Source organism: Thermobia domestica, chromosome 17 (assembly GCF_964235325.1).
Source record: "Thermobia domestica chromosome 17, izTheDome1.hap1.1, whole genome shotgun sequence".
Lineage (NCBI taxonomy): Eukaryota > Metazoa > Arthropoda > Insecta > Zygentoma > Lepismatidae > Thermobia > Thermobia domestica.
This window is the reverse complement of record NC_137470.1, coordinates 68654331-68671843: the sequence shown is the minus strand read 5'-3', so window position 1 is coordinate 68671843 and position 17513 is coordinate 68654331. Positions and strand designations below refer to the sequence as shown.

General features: G+C 35.4%; 1 protein-coding gene across 4 annotated transcripts in view; it reads left to right on the top strand.

Annotated features, from left to right (window-relative positions):
* LOC145674687 (uncharacterized) overlaps positions 1–17513 on the top strand; it is a 1315729-nt gene that overhangs the window by 699914 nt on the left and 598302 nt on the right. For all 4 annotated transcript variants that reach the window (XM_081744920.1, XM_081744917.1, XM_081744916.1 and 1 more), the window contains one exon: positions 1722–1943. In XM_081744920.1, coding sequence (XP_081601046.1) covers positions 1722–1943 — 222 coding nt within the window. The remainder of the gene's footprint in view (positions 1–1721; positions 1944–17513) is intronic.

Here is a 17513-nt window from a genome sequence, read left to right as displayed (position 1 = left end):
TCATGTGTGCATGTGGGGAAACTCGCATAATTTAGTATCTAGGCCCATTCAATGTGTCAAAAAGTATACCACATGACGCGTTCTTCCCAACAGAAAACCCTGAAGATAGCGGTAGGCAAGTAGCGGAAACTCTACTTGCCACCGAAGGATGCTGTGCTCATTGCTATCAATGGTTTTACTTGCTTTAGACCTATCTTTAATCTAAGCCTATCAGGGAATTATGTTAGGAGCATGTTTGGGAATTAAGACGTGTGGGCAATACCATACACATTGATTCCCATTGCTGAAATATGCATTTCTTGATGGTGAATGCGTGACGTTCTTTACGCTAATATACGTATACACTGCCACTCTACGGTTCCTCGTTTCGAGATAACATCTGTTATGATGTATGTTTTACATACTTTTGGATGGCATTAGTTCTCAAACTTTGCACTTTCCAACACAGGTCCATACAAACTTTATTTTTTTTTCTTATAAATATTTTGATTCGCGGACGTACGTCATATAGTTTGTCGATAGAGTTCATTAACACTTAAATAATGTTATATTGTTGTTTCTGCTGTACAAACTGGGCTCTCCAAAGTGGAATTCTTATGTACATTGTTCCAAATATGATCCAATGTATCTTCTTTCAAATTTTTCGTAACCTCATGTTGTACAGTCAACAGCAAAAATATTCCCCCCTGACTACTATAACTCCATTACGTCGGGTTAAATGCTTTTGCTGCTATCACAAACGCCTGGACATATACAATAAATAAGCATACTAACATTTTAACCAGCAGACAAGAATTGGTAAGCCTGTGGAATATTGAAGCAAGACTTTACTATTAAATTCATGAACAAAGGAAAATTGTCCACTTTGACTTTAATATCAATTGTTAGAAGCGTGTTATCCAATGACTGCCATGTATCAATGACATAACGTGTTGTAGTCTACTGCGTTATTTCACTACATTCTGTATGGGAGAAGAAAGAAAAACACTGATATACATGAACTTTGAAAATCATTGAAATTGACTGAAAATATCAAATCTGCACCGATTGAAAGAAATCAGTTCGTAAATTTTTGTCTCCATTCATCGACCTAATCAGAACTTATTCTGTAAAATTGGAGGGAGAAATGAGTCAGAGCGGAGCGTCGAGATAAAGTGGTTACCACCTTACAATATTTATGAATAATATACTATATTGAGATTTTATTGTGAGACTACAATAAAATATTTCAATATATAGATGTAAAATAAAATATCCTTTCCTGTTCATACTTCTGTAGAGTAGAAAATCTTGTCTGTAACGATATTTTCTACCAAAATTCATCAATACATACAAACTGTAATATTTAAAAAAAAATCTTTACATACTATAGAAACCCATTTACTCGAAGTACTCGCGTAATATAGATTTATGTACTTCTGGTTAGTGACTTTTATTGTGAAATATATTTATTCGTATCACTGTGAAGGAATATGGATGAAAAAATAAGGATAAAATACCTTGACACTAAGAGTTTCGAATGAAATTATAACATTGCAACTCAAATAATGATTCAGGTACTATTCAGGTACTACTATTGGTCTCATTTATTTATTTGTAAATTTATGTATTTATGAACTCTGGTATTTGACTTTAGAACCTAAGATTAAACATGTTCCTAGAAGAATATAATAATGTGAAAATTTCAGAGTGGTTTTAGATCATCCTTATTATTTTTTCAGCTGGGAATATCACCAATCAACAGCTTCGATGCTTTCAACTTGAAACCAGAGCGTGAATACCTTTTCCGCGTAACACCAAGGAATCGTTATGGCTGGGGTGAAGCAGTAGCGACATCTGTACCAGTGGTTGTTGGTCGGAAGGTGGAGTTACCGGAGTTTATCAGAATTTTACCCGGTCAGCTAAAGGCTCTGCGTGGAATGACAATGAAGTTAGAGTGTCAGGTATCTCTTTTACCTATAATACTTATTGTTTTTAAATAAATAACGTTGTATTCACTAATGGAGATCACGAAGTAATATCTATAATTTCAAGTAGACTTATTATTTATTCATTGTTATTTGAATCAAGTATATAGATCGACAAAATTTACAAGAGGACGCAAAAATGGTTTCTTACAACAGTGTTCATGAGAAACCGCTGTTTAGTATTATTGCAATTCTAGTTTGTTTTAAAAAGTTTAAAATACAACATTAAAAATACAAAGTCTATACGCAATAATAAATTTTAAATAGGAAAGAAATTAAACCTAGATACTAGCCGCCTTATGCAGAGTCGTTCTGACGGGTGATTAGTGTCATACTAGAGAGTTCAACTAACATATGTTTCCTGCAGTAGTCAGGCTTTTAATATGATGCTAATCATACGTCAAAACAACTCTGCATAAAGCCGTAGAGGTCTTAGGCAGAGTCGTTCTGACTCGTCGTTAGTGCCATACTAAAGAGTTCGACTAACATATGCCCTTAGTATGACGCTAATCATACGTCAAAACAACTCTGCATAATGCTCTAGATATCCAGGGATTAACCCTAGAACGTACAACGTCCTTCCGGCAGGACGTATCGCCCTAAAAGTCCTACCATGTTTATCTATAAATTAGAATACTTTGTGTACATTCAGCAGGACAGAAACTTCTCCTGGTGGAAGGAGCATAAACTCTAGTTTTAGTGCAAAAAAGAATCATGTTGATACGACTGTTAGTTTAATAATGGCGAGATGTTTTCCAAAGTTGATCGTGTATATGTTAACGCTCCTTTTTTTCATTCACCAAACACCAATCATGTGTTGAGTAGAGCGAATTTCGGTGATAACTGGGAAACACTAAACCTACTCTTATATTGTTTATTGTATATTTTAAAATGTGTACTGCTGGAAGGTTTCAGTCCTTCCGGAAGGACAAACTCATATTTTTTTTTTCATTGAGGAGATAGTGATGGGCAGTGGGAATATTCCCGGCTTTTCTCCCTGGCCTATAAATTCCCGGCAAGGAATTTATTTCCATTTCTTTACTTTATCTTTCAAATTATAAGAACTATATGACTAATTACTTTATTTTAATATATTATGATTTACTTCTGAATTTTAAATAATTCGGAAGTTAAAAAATTTAAGATTCTTTGATAGTACTTTATATAACTAATAATATGATTTTTTAAGTCTCATTTCCATTTGCATTAAAAAGTAGAGTAATTGTTTAGTATTAGGGGGCCAAAACTGGCAAAAAGTAGGATGATTTACGGAAGAAATGAGTTGATATGGTGTTCAAGTAGTCAAGAAAGTATCGAACACATTTTTTTTAAGGTAGTAGGGGACTTGTACAAACCGTAAAGGTAAGTCGAAGTGATTTCTGTGAGAAAAGAAAGTGAATTGTTGGTAACGAAGATAGAAAACAACTGCCCTGCGGGGTTCTAACCTGCCTTCACTCGCTGACGCTCGCTCGGCAATGCTGCCTAAATTTAATGTTGGTAACGTAATTTAACGTATGAAACCATAAAACAACCGCATCGGAATAGAATATAGCAAAAAAGTAGGTGCAAAATCTGACCGGCCAATCGCCAAAAGTAGCAAAGTACTAATTTACAAGTGATGGAAAGAAACCATTTTGTAAAGTAATGTAGAGTTATGTAGAAATAGAAATGAAGTACTATTAATAAACACTGAACCACCGTTAGTAATAGACGTCTGTCTCCTCTCTGTGTCTCGAATTTCTGAAGAGGTACTCGAACTTCTTTTACGTGTGAATTAACGCATGGCGTTTTGAGAAATGGGCAGGAAGAAAAGTCGTGTGTGGGAATGTTACATAAAAAATTATAAAGACAGGAAAGTATCTTGTAAATATTGTGAACATACATATTTATGCGCAAATGTTGACAAAATGGTGGGAAATGTGTGTTCTGGCAGTTACTAAACCTAATTTGTTTATAATATTTAAAAATTTAATATGTTTATAATATTAATAGTAGAAGTTTAGAAAGTCCACTAACATGTAAATTTAAACTGTTTAGCGGTGTAAAAGTATGTGGACTTACCATTTTTGAAACATATTTACTTTCATAGAGCATATTGTAAATAAATATCCATTTTGCGTACTCTCTAAATATAATAAAATATTAACAAAATAACATAACATCGTTCAGAATATACATTCTGAGTACTCCCCTGGGGACAACAGTAATAATATATACTGTGATGTAAAAACGAATTTAGCTTTGAAATCATAATATAGTAATAGAATGCAATTTTCTTTGTGATTGTACATAAATTCCCGGAAAATTTCCATTTTGGGGAATCTTCCCAGGGAATATTCCCGAAAAATATCTTCCCGGGAATTTACCCATCACTATGAGGAAGTGCGTTCTGTCGGCAGGACGGCAGCTCGTGTACAGATGTCCTTCCGGAAGAGCCTTTCGGCAGGACAAAGGCTTGTACGTTCTATCATTAACGTACCTTTTGTCTTTAATAAATACATACCTATCAATTCACTTATTCAATATTGCATCCCTCTTTCCTTACAACTCCAATTCGAAACTATGTTTAAATATCTTCACTGTCCCTATCTATTTTACTTAACACAACCAAACAGACAACCTAGCAGTACGATTACATAGCACTGAATATTCACATGCACACAATGCTCATATCAACGATGCACAAACACACAAACTTTGTTTTGCACGTTAAAATCTTTCAATTTATATAACGCTTGTTTCTCGCTGTTTTCTTATGTTTCATTTCATATTAATGTGTCATTTTAAATAACGGTAGTAAATTAAATTATCTTTAATTTTAGCAGAAAATGCATACAGGTTTTGCTCCTCAAGATAAGAAAACCTATCACTTTTCCTTAGTACTTATTCAAACTCCCAAAATAATTTAAGCTTTCCACAAGCCTATAGTATCATGGTGCAAGACACGTACACTGATAAAAAAAATGTAGGTGGCATACTTAAAAACGTAGGTTACATTCGTAATTCCTGTAGTTTCCGGACTTAACGTACAACCGTATATAACATCCTGCAGCAAACGTATAGCTGAAAAAGTATGTATTATACACACTGTCTGCATAAGTGCAATGACGTCATTCGTGTGACGTCATCTGCAGTAACAAGTATATACGGAGGTAATATCTAGCTTTGTGACGTCACGATCGTATGTAGCATGTGGGTTAATAATGACGACACTCACTGACTATCAGGACGGAGCATAATTTCAAGAAGTATGCAATATACGTTCTGTACGTGTGTTTCTTGCGTTCAACCCCGAGACAGCATCTATATTGTACTTGTGCCCCGTACGTACGACTAGATACAGTGTACGTATTGTACCTATGTATTATACAGATTTTCCTTATGTCGCACACAGCTTGTCCCGATACAGCATACAGAATATCCGTATGCACCATACAGAGTGCACATATGCAGCTTACAGACTGTGTGCATGCAGCATATAGATTATACGTATGTCGCGTACAGGCTGGCCATATGTAATGTATGGATTGGATGTATGTAGCTTATAGATTGTCCGTATGAAATATACGGATTTTACCTGTATCGCATACGTATTGCCTTGTTGTAATATATGGATTGGACATATTCAGGATCTAGATTGTACGTATAGTGCACCGTTATTGAAGTGCTGCAACATACTGAGAAATGCATGATACATTCTTACTGTAATGTTGTCACATATTGTTTTTCTCTGTATGGAAACAAAAATAGCTTAAAATATGGTTGATCTTTTTTGCCAATAATAATAAAATTAAAAATACTACACTTTTCAATCTTAGTTTGGAGCAGTGAAACTGTCCAGAGAAATGTATTTACCTGCAGGGTGTAAGTTTGGACTTCCTGCTAATTCTTTGGAAAGCTACTGCAAAGCCAAGGTTGAAAAGTGGCACAAGCGTTAATTTTTAAATTATTGACACAAAGGAGGTTAACCATATGTTAAACTATTTTAGTTTTCATACAGAGTAAATCAATATGTGACAATATTACTGTAAGAATTTATCATACCTTTTGCAATAACTTAGTTGCAGCACTTCAATAATAATGCAAAATGCACAGCCATGTACAATCCTATGTTCAAACTCAAACTAACTTACGTACAGTCATTTATTAAGCCGTTATCATCCATTGCTTGTACAGTCACGAAATTAAATATTCTTCAGTTGACAAAATTTGTTTTCCTAAAAACTCAACAATAAATTAACCTATTAGAGTACCGACTTTGGCAGGTTGTCAAGTTATAACTATTCGAAGAATAACAACAAAAAGATCCAAATAAATTCATTTGTTCCCAAGCTATTGGCAAAAGAAAATTTGTCAACTGTCAAATACTTTCTTTTCCGTGTGTACTATATAAAGACGACTTTACCTCATTCTTTTCCTTAATAATATCCTCTTCCAAAATGCAGAAGTTGTTACCACAAGAGGCGTGAATAGGATTTTCCAGAAATAACTTCTCTGCACATTTTAATTAACAGATAAGTTATTTTTTAAATGACGCTATAATTAAAAACATGGTGTCAGCTGAAAACGTGTTTCCTCACAAGATGATTCCTACACAGTACTCGCCATTAAAAATGCAACTTCAGGGAGACAGGGTAGCTACGCCAAAGTTCCCAAGCCGATATCTAATAGTAAGTGTCGAATATGCTTAACCCTTAATATACCAAGCGGGGTACTCTAGGGACCCCAGAGAGTGATATTTAGTGATACTGCCGCAATCATAAGAATCAATTTCTTCTCAATTTTTATATGTATCCAGCAACCCTTTGAGATATTAATTACATGATTAGATCAACGACTCGTTTCTTTAAAAAATACAAAAAATAAAAACACACTTGAAAATGTAAAAACTCCATTGTTAAACCTGTGTTTCAGATTTACGAACACAAAAATATAAAATTGTATGAAGAACTGAATAGTGCTCAAATATACATAATATTTGATGTCAACAATGTTCATTTAACTTAAGTATGCTTCTAGACATCCAAAAAATAATAGTTGGAGTAACCCTCTGCAATACTATGTTGAGAAATTAAAATAATAGTTGGGGTCTCCAGAAGACTCCAGCTTGGTAAACAACTTTGACGACTTAGGCTTGGTACGTTAAGGGTTAAACTTACCGCTGTTTTCGCTGTGTGACAACGTGGTGACAAAGGAGCAGAACTGACCCAACATTGACAACCAGAACGAATGTAACACAGCGAGACATCGAGAGGATGTTCTCTTCTGGTATGGTAAGCCATGCGTCTTACGATCCAATGCCACAGCTCATCAACTGTAGCTGGCGGATTTCACAGGTATGAGAAGCTGTGCAGCCATCGACCAAACATATTTATCCTTCCCTGCTCTATACATTCTGCAAATTTGGACTTTCCTGGATGTATCCTTCTTAGTTCAACATTTTAAGTAACGAGCAGTGTAATAGTCTCATACATTATTTAAAGAAAGAGCGATGATTCTCAGAACTACTCGGAAGTTTCTAGTTTACAATTTTATATGATATAGATATAGATATAGATAGATAAATAGATAGATAGATATACAATAATTTAAAACGGTTATATCAAAGTTTGCAATTCAGAGTACAAAAAGAAGTATAGCTCTCGGAACACTGATTATAGCCAGATAATACCACTAGTAAACTCAACCACACTCAGTACCGTTAGTTGCTTGGTATTGTCTATGAGACAAAGATCATCGTATCTCATTGCGTGTAGATTTTTGTATTTGTTTAACGCTAAAAATTGTTTGTCGCTAATCGAACCCAGTAACATATATACCGACAGGACGTACGTTAGTCACAAGGTTACATGAGTGAAACACTAAATTATTCGATTGACACTTGCGGCCTTGTCAACACTAGAGAAAGGTACAAAGTGATTAAATAAATACGAAACATAGTTCATACAAAATATAGCGATGTATGAAGTCTCCTTTTCATACGATTTGGATAAAGGATACATCTGTAGAGAGCAATATAAATGATTTCTCTGGATAATTTGGATTAGTCCAGAATTCGAACAAAAATAATTTTGAAATTCGTTGTTAAGTCCAACATTTTTTCTTTCTTTCTTCGGATTCTCAATAAAGTTGACTACTTAAAAGCTGAGTTACAGATTTTATGTTAAAACATGTTCACTATACCATTGCCTTATTCACAGAACAATACATTAGTTATTAATGTATGTCTGAAATAATAGTGCTTCGTGCAGATACTTTATCCAATCGGAATTGCACAATGATAAAAAAAAATGTTGCAAGGTATAATGTTCTTATTTACAGAGAAAAAGAGTTGAAAGGACTTAACGCTAACAAACGTTTTCTTTAAACAGACATACATTTATTCTAATTTATGGAAGAAAGAAATATTTTGTGGAGCAGTATATTTATTAAGGTTACATATTCGTACAAAAGAATGTAAATATAATCGGGTCTGTCTTCAGAAAGGACGTGCTTTTAGCCACAAATTACACTGCTTCTTTTCGCTGTCTTTCATGCAGAATCCTGGTTTTGTTTTGATGCATGAAATACCTGAAACAAAAATTCAAAAATTATTTAAAATGTTACATTTTAAAATATTTAACATTTTTTTTTAAATTAAATGGACAAAATCTGTTCAGTCAGGTATGGACTTTTGGGTTTCTGGTAGAAAAACGATTAATTAAAAAAAGTGTTTATTGATGCTGAACAACTCGAAATGTATTACTATGCAAAAGTAAGTGGGTACCCAATGGCGTTCGAGGTACTATGGGGTACCTAATGTCTGCATTTTTAGATATGTGGAAATATATGTCTCTAAAATGTAAAGAACTGATATCTGTTTAGTACAGAAAACCGCAACTCGGTAAGCCTTATGGATACCGAGGTATGGGAAAATAAAGAACAACACCATAGAAGTGTGAGGTTTGCGTACCAGATTGTGCAGTTTCGAAAACGTAATTACTGAGAGCTAACAACAACCTCAAAAGTAGTTTCAATTCAATACACTACACACACGTCCCTATGGGGGTTTTCGGGTACTATGGCATTCACAGATCTCCCATTTCTAAACATTCTAAAATATATCTTAATAAACTTATAAAGAACGTTACAGGTGTGTGTTTACCGAAACCGCAAGTCGGTACGTTTAACAGTTACCGAAATATGGTGAAATAAATAGGAACACCATAGGTATGTGGGGCTTCCATACTTGACAGTACAGTTTAGAAAATTAATAAAAATATGACTAATGGCTATCAAGATATTGTCAAATAAAGGGAGGACCCACACAGTTATGGGGTTTTGGTGTTAGGTGGTAAAATTTCCGAAACCGGTCATGAAATCTGAATAAGCACCAGTAGCAATTTCATCCTAAAGTAACTGGGTATTTCCATGGGGGTTTTAGAACATCATGGGTCTAAAAAGATTAAGTTTTAAAAGCTTTGGAAAATATAATTTGACATTTGTAAAGAGTATTAGAAAAGAGAATAGAGTTACCCAAAACTTCCAGCCAGTACATCTTGCAGCTAGAGAGACACCGTGAAATAAAAGAGTATTAGATCTTGAAATTTCATAAAACAACTTTTGATCTTAATAAAAGTTAAATAAGATGGTACTTATATGGGTGAAGTGAGTACCTCACACTCGTCAGGGCAATTCCGATCGAAAGATTAATTCAGCTCGAAGTTTTCTTCAGGTAAATCCAAGCGTGATAATTCCTAGCGTACAAAAAGAATGAAAATTCTTTGTCAATATCTAATATAGCAACCGAGATATAAGTAATTATGTATTTTATGACGTCGTAAAAATGGAGACTCACATGGATTTGTACTGTTGAGTCTTTGCTGTAAGAAGAAGAAATTTCAGAAAATTACCGTATATACCTTAATAGACAATTAAATGGGTGCAGGCACGGTGGCTTAGTGGTAGAGTGCGTACCTTTGGTGTATTGGGTCCCTGATTCGATCCGCGGCCAAGTCAGTTTGTAGTCGACATCGTATTCGTGGGTATTCTCGGGGTACTCCCGTTTCCTCCCACCTTTACACTCCATCAATTCTATCATCAACATTCATTTGCCTTAATTTCATTTTAAAATTAAATGGGCAGTTAAGTGTGATCGTATCTCTGTGGATTAAGAGAATACTCCAGTGTAGTTTCTGCAAAACATACTAGGTAAACACCCCACCACGAAGTTACTGTGTCCTCACTGATTTAATTGTCTATTAAGGTATATACAGTAGGTTTTTGAATTTCTTTCTTATAACAAAGACCCAGAAGTACAAATCCTAAAAGATCTCTATTTTTACGTCATAAAACATATGACTCGTTATATTTTGGTTACTATATTAGATATTCACAGGGAATTTTCACTCTCTTACACAGCTCGATGAACCTTTGGAACTGCCTGAAGAAAACCTAGAACTAATCTTTCCATCGAAATTGTAATGAGGTACTCACTTAACCCATAGAAGTACCATCTTATTTAATTTTGTTGGGACCAATAATTTTTCCGAAGTTTCAACATCTCATACTCTTTTATTTTACGGTGTTTCTCTATATGTTAGATGTACTGGCTGGAAGTTTTAGGTAAACATATTTATACTTACATATTTCTAATACTCTTTACAAATGTCAAGTTATATTTTCAAAAGCTTTTAAAATTTAATCTTAGTAGACTGTAAGATGTTCTAACACCCCATGGAAATATCTAATTACTTGAAGATGGAATTGCTACTGGTGCTTATTAACTTTCCATGACCGGTTTCGGAAATTTTATCATCTAACACGAAAATCCCATACTTGTATTGGTCCTCCCTTTATTTGACAATATCTTGAAAGCCTTAGTCATATTTTAATTCATTTTCCAAATTGTACCTTCAAGTATGCAAGCCCCAAGCCCCACATACATATCGTGTCGCTCTTTATTTTCCCATATCTCGGTATCCGTAAGGCTTACCGAGTTGCAGTTTTCAGTAAACAAATATCTGTTCTTTACATTTTAGACACATGCATTTCCATATATCTAAAATGCAGAAATTAGGTACCGCATTGGAACCCCATTGGAGTACCCACTTACTTTTGCATAGCAGGGTAAAAACGCCAGTGGTTCTCACTTTAAGGTTGAAAACATACTATTTTGTCTCTTCTCTGAGCATCGTGAATCTGTCGGAGCTGTACCATAGTTGGAAAGACTCACTGATCCTTCCTATAATGACCATGTAGTCAGAATTCAAAAAGGAGTAGCCGTTGAAGGAAAAACAATATTTTAAAATCCTTGCACCAGTAGTCGTCAGCTTAAAATCAAAATGTTCCAGTAGTAGTCAGAATTTTCTATTAGTGTTCGTCACTCAAATAACTTGACATAATTTATTCAGAAACGCACTGTTTATCAGTTTAAAATTAAGAATAGAGTATAAAGTACTAATGTTAATAACTGTGCATCACTTTTGGCACTCAAGAAAGAAAATAAAAACGTTTTTACATACTTTTTTAAAGCAATTTCAGTAAGAAAAATGTTAACTGAATTCAAAAGTTAACTGTATATTATTTTAACGTTAAGAGTACAATATTAAATACTATGTTTAATAACTATAGTGACTTTAAGCACTCAAGAATGAAAATAAACATGTTTGTACATACATTTTTAAAACAATTTGAGAAACAAAATAAGTTAACCGAATTCAAAACTTAATTATACATCACCTTAAGATTAAGAATGGACTATAAAATACTGAGGTTAATAATAATGCATTACTGAAGAATGAAAACAAAAATGTTTTTAACTACCTATATTGTATTTACATGTTGTTATTTCTCATTAACATGCTTTTTGATAACGCACGATATGGGCTAGGGGTGCGCACGAGAAATGATTTGAGACTGTCACCTCTCGCAAAGATGTCGCGAAAGTTGTCTCCTCTCGAAATCTGTATCTGTTTCTATTGGAAGAGCTATGTCTCGTCTCGAATTTCGTAACAAAAATTCTGTCTAGTCTCGTGCCGTGCGCAACCCTAATCAGGCCATAGACAAAAACTTCATTTCGGAGGGGTTTCGATAGGGCTTTGTGATATCCAAATTTTGAAATAGATAATCGATATTGAAATACTATTGAAACTTGTTCGAAATATCAAAAAATACAGCAATAGCAAAATATAAGCAATATCAAAAATCTAAAATATAGAAATTGATAAAGATCAAAAACATCGATATATCGGTCAAAAATTTCGATATCGATAGTTTGATATTTGAAAATATTAATCGTTCGATCGAAATATTGCACATCCCTTGGCTCCAACTGTTACCACCTTAAAAAAGAATGTGAAAATTGCTAACTACCTAGGTAATCTGTAAGTACCTTAAGACGGGGTTACTTTGCACTTCAGGGTTAACTTTGCACAAAATACTGAAAAAGTTACACAGTCTTCCGTCGGTAAACCCATGAACTGTAAAGAGAAAGTTTCAACTGCCACCGTAAGATAGAACATCTAACTGGATTTTGGCTATAATGTTGGCGGTTAACATCAGTTCTAATCACCTGAAGGGTTTGTTGTTGTAGAGGTATGGAAAGCACTCACTGTAAATGCAGACAAAATTTGGAAGATATCACCTACAAGAATTTCCGTCAAAGTTAAGTCGGTTTCGTAGAATTCTACTGTGTATGATGGGACTTCCAAGCAATAGTTGAAACTGAAGGGTGAAACATTGTAAAGTCATAGAAAAAATAACACTGGGAGAAGGCTGTTTTGAGCCTCAAATCGTGGTTACTTTGCACCGGGTCAACGTAACCCCTTAAATGGGAAATTCTTACTACTGGCACCTCCTCCCGTCTAACTTTAGGAAAATTTCCTCTTTAGGTAGATGTCGAAATGGATTTCTTGTTGGAAAATAAATTACGAACAGCGGCGGATTCAGAAGAATAGTTTGAGAGGGACTTCACACAGAAATACTTCGTTTATTTAGAAATCACTAGACTTTTTGAAGGGCTTGACGGGCATACGCATAGGAATGACTAAATTAGATTTTTTAAAAAAGAAATCCTGCAATTTGGGTGGGCTTCAGCCTGAAAGCCCCAAATCCCGTAAATCTTCCACTGATTACGGTTGAGATGATATTCTTGGATATAAAGAGCAACCAAGGCAAATCTGTTCACGGAGATTTTTTCTGTTTTTCAGTTGCCATTTTTGTGGGTCATGCTAAACTATCAGAATGTGGCTCCTATTTCGGTACCAGAAAATACATAATTTTCTTTACAAATATCGATAATTCATACTAAGTACTGATACCGGTACCATAATTCCAACATCAATATTTGTAGACTGCATGCAGTTTTGTGTAAAAAGTGAAATGTATAAATACAGGAGAGAAAACATTGCAGACAAACATTATGTTAGTATGTTGAACATACTTTTTTGTATGTGGTGCAAAATATCTTCATCTATGGGGTTACTTTGCACCAAAGTTTATATGAAATGAAATCTTTGAGTTTTACGTTCCACGATTATGCCGGGTATGCTAAAGGAGACGGTGATGATGAGTAATGAATGAAATGGTGGAATGAAGAAAGTGGGAGGAAACGGGACAACCCCGAGAACACACGGTGTTTGTCCACCACAAAGTTCACTTGGCAGGGACTGGGATCGAACCCGGGACCCCAAGCACCAGAGGTGAACGCTCTACCACTGAGCCACCGCGGCCCCTCATATAGCTAAACACCAATACAATTGTTACAGATTTATTTACTAGCACTGTTTAATTATCTACGGTGCTGAACATCGCAACACCAATATCATTATGTCACATCCTTTCAAAACTATGCTAACTGCAAAGTAGACCTGCTTTGCTTCGTAATGTCCAAATAGTTTATTACTGTGCTCGAATGCAGGCAAGTAGCATACAAATTTATGATGTTGAAGGCGTTATTTTTCACAGCTATGAAGAAAAGACATGAAAACGAAAAATAAAAATAAATCTTTGTTTTACGTCCTACAGTAATGCTGTGTATGCTGACAGTCACAAATGAGTATTGAAAATTGATGATCTTGGAATACGATTTGGTGGAATAATGAGGGGGGAAAATAGACATTGATTAAATATAAAATTGAAAAGAAATAAGGGCCTGACGCTCAAATATTTATCTATCTGGCAGCCATCTTGATCCCTCTAAAATATCATGAAGTACTTGATTGATTCTAAACCCAATAATAGTAATAGTAATTATAACAATAAACACAGAATATACCTAGATATAATTTACGCACCTTGAAGTCTAGAAATTAATAATTGCAATCCTCAGCATTCCAATAGAACTTTGGTTTCTCCAAATGAAGATTCGGACATCGGTTTTCTTCTCAAGCAATAATGGGGTACAATAATCAGTTGCAGTCCAAAGCCAAGTCACTAAGCATGAATATAAAAGATTTTGTGTTAAATATTTCAATGTAAATTTCATGAAATACAATTCATTAGTTAGTTACATACAAACTCTTACGCATGTAAGTCAGAATCTACTTGTAATAACTTGAAAATTTAAACAAAATTATACTACAGTTATAGGGACATCAAACATATATTCCATAAGATATATAGGGTGTCTCAAAAGTTCCCTGACATAAAGTAACTCGGTTATTATCAGAGTTACAACAAAATGTAATTGGGAAACCGTCTCCAAATATGATGTTTCCAATGTAAGTTGAAGGAATTTTCGAAATCGGATGAGTCGTTTGGCTGTACACTCTTTATGCGTCCAATGTTAAATGAAAATGCAACGTTGCCATTTACCTGGACCCACAACATAAGTGAATGAAGTTACTGTCTTTTACGTTAACATGTCGATGGCCCATTTCAAACAGTAACTTCATTCACATATGTTGTGGGTCCAGGTAAATGGTAACATTGGATTTTCATTCCACATTGGGCGCATAAAGAGTACAGCCCAAACGGCCCCTCCGATTTGAAAAGTGTTCACTTTAGATTGAAAACAACATATTTAGAAATGGTTTTTCCTCTTACATTTTGTTGTAACTCTGATAACAGAGTTACTCTGTGTCAGGGGACTTTTGAAACACCCTGTATACATCATACGAAGTTCCTTTCTAAATTCTACACGGGTGTAGTTTAATTGAATGTGAGATGGATGATACATTAGGCCGTTTGGGAATACTCACACAGATGGCCGCCATTTTGGATTAAATTTGTTTGTTATAAATTGGTGGGTAATGTGATATATATATATGGCCACGGGCTAGAATTTTCTCAGTATGTCAAATATGCAATCAGATTCCATGGAGCTTAATTTGGTGAAAAGTTATTGCCAATTGAACGTTGTATTTACCTCTTTCTTCTAGATGTAGAACCATACCGTTAGAACGTGAGGAATGTATCGAAATATTCAAACTGTGGGGCGGGAGGAGTGCCTGTACAGTGGTTACCGATTGCAAACAGAATCATCCACAATGTGACTGTGTTACATGTTGCAGTGTCACAGTAATTAACTAAATTTGAGGAGACGGGCACACTCGTGGACATACGTCGTAGCGGACGATCGTAGACAGCTACAGATGAAGCAACGCCTACGGCAGTGCTGACTTCCTTCTCTATGTGGCCCCAAAGGAGCACACGTCATTTATTAATGCAATGTGGGTTGAGTCATAGGGTCTGCGCGTGTAGAAGTGCATCCGTACAAGGTGCAAATGAAGCAACATCTCCACGAGAACGATCTTGGTCGCCAAGTGCAGTTTTGTGACCGAGTTATCGAGTAATTATGGTTAAACTCTAACATTTTTATGCAAATACTCTTTTCAGATGAAGCTGACCTCTACGTAAATGGGAAGGTTAATAGGCAGAACATGCACAATTGGTCACCTGACAACCCCGCGTGCAAGACCCCTCCAACATGACCAGCGCAAAGAAAATTAATTATGGTGTTGGCAGATAAATGAGGAATACGTCTAATCAGTCACTTTTTCATTCCATAAAATTAACTGCGGAATAATACCTCACGCTCGTACAGGGATAGATATTGCGAGCTGCGATGCCCGAGGATGGTACATTCTCGCAGTTTTTTCAACACCATGGCGCTTTCTTCATTATGGATTCGTGGTGCGTCACTACTTGAACAATTCCCTAAAACATGGGTTGATCGACGAGAGGCAGTTGAATGGCTGCCCGATCACCGGACCTAACGCTGTTCAATTTCTAGCTTTGTGGACATGTTAAGCCTATGGTTTGTGCAGTAAATATTCATAATTTTTATCATCTAGAACAAAGTATCGCCATCGTCTGTGCACGAATTTGACCCTATATCCTACTTTGTGTCCACATTAATTGGAAGAAGCTTCTGCAAATGTTTATTGCTCAGTAGGAACATGTGGAACATATACTACTATAACCAGGGGTAAAAGTGGACCTGAAAAGGTGGGGGGACGGTAGGTAGCGGCATCACTCCACGCCGTTCCTCCTGCCTATCTTTGCCCATTGTACCATTTTAGGGTCTGGGAGACGCCGTACATGTTTTTCGAGGTGAGGAACTGTGTCCCCCGCGTTCCCCCTCGCTTTTACCCCTGACTATAACAGGGAAATGTGTTCGAAGTGGGAACAATCAGAGGCGGTGCGTTTTATTACGATTTTGACTCGACATATCGGCTATCTAAATGTTCAAATGCAGTGAAGTGTGAAGCCTACAAGATTGCATTTCTATTTACATAATGTCTGAAAACCACTGGAAAGCCTCTTTAGTTACGGAGAAAAAATGGAGAGACTGATCCATCCATCGTGAACAACTTTCTGAAAAAAAAATAAATAAAAATAGCCCCTTACCTTGTATCAGAGAATTATACACGAAAGTGCTCAAAAACCGACTTTTAATATTAACAATTTCCAGCGGGAAAACTCCTGGACCACACACTCGAATGAGGGGTATTTCAAACTCCCGTAAGATTCGCCCCCACTGCAATCCCCTAAATCCACCCACGCTCAAACCCGACGCTTATAAGACTTCAGACAAGACGACACATACCAACATACGAAAGAAACAATTCAATATGGCACATCAAAATATAAACTAATGAACTTCTTTGAAAACACCTCATTTTACAAACAAAAGGTAGAAAAAGGTAAAAAAATGTCAGTATTGTCAACTTAGAAGTTACTTCTACATGAGAAATAAAATCTTTGTCAATATATAAAAATGGATTTATTAAAGGTATTTAGCATTTATTCTTCCCTGAAGGTATATCTTGATCACTAAAAAACCAGAAACGGTATGTCTTTATCACTGAAAAAAAAAACAAAAAAAAACAGAAGGGTATGACATACCACTACATATAGTCTCACTTGGTTCACTGCCAATAACATTTTACCAGAATAAGTTAAATGATATCTGATTGCACATTTGACATCCTCAGAACATTTTAGTGCATGGCCATATATCACACTACCCACTTATCATCCGTATTACAATTTCGAATCTAAGATGGCGACCGTCCGCGTGATGTAATCCGAAAGTATCCCTCTGGGCCTAATGTGTATCTC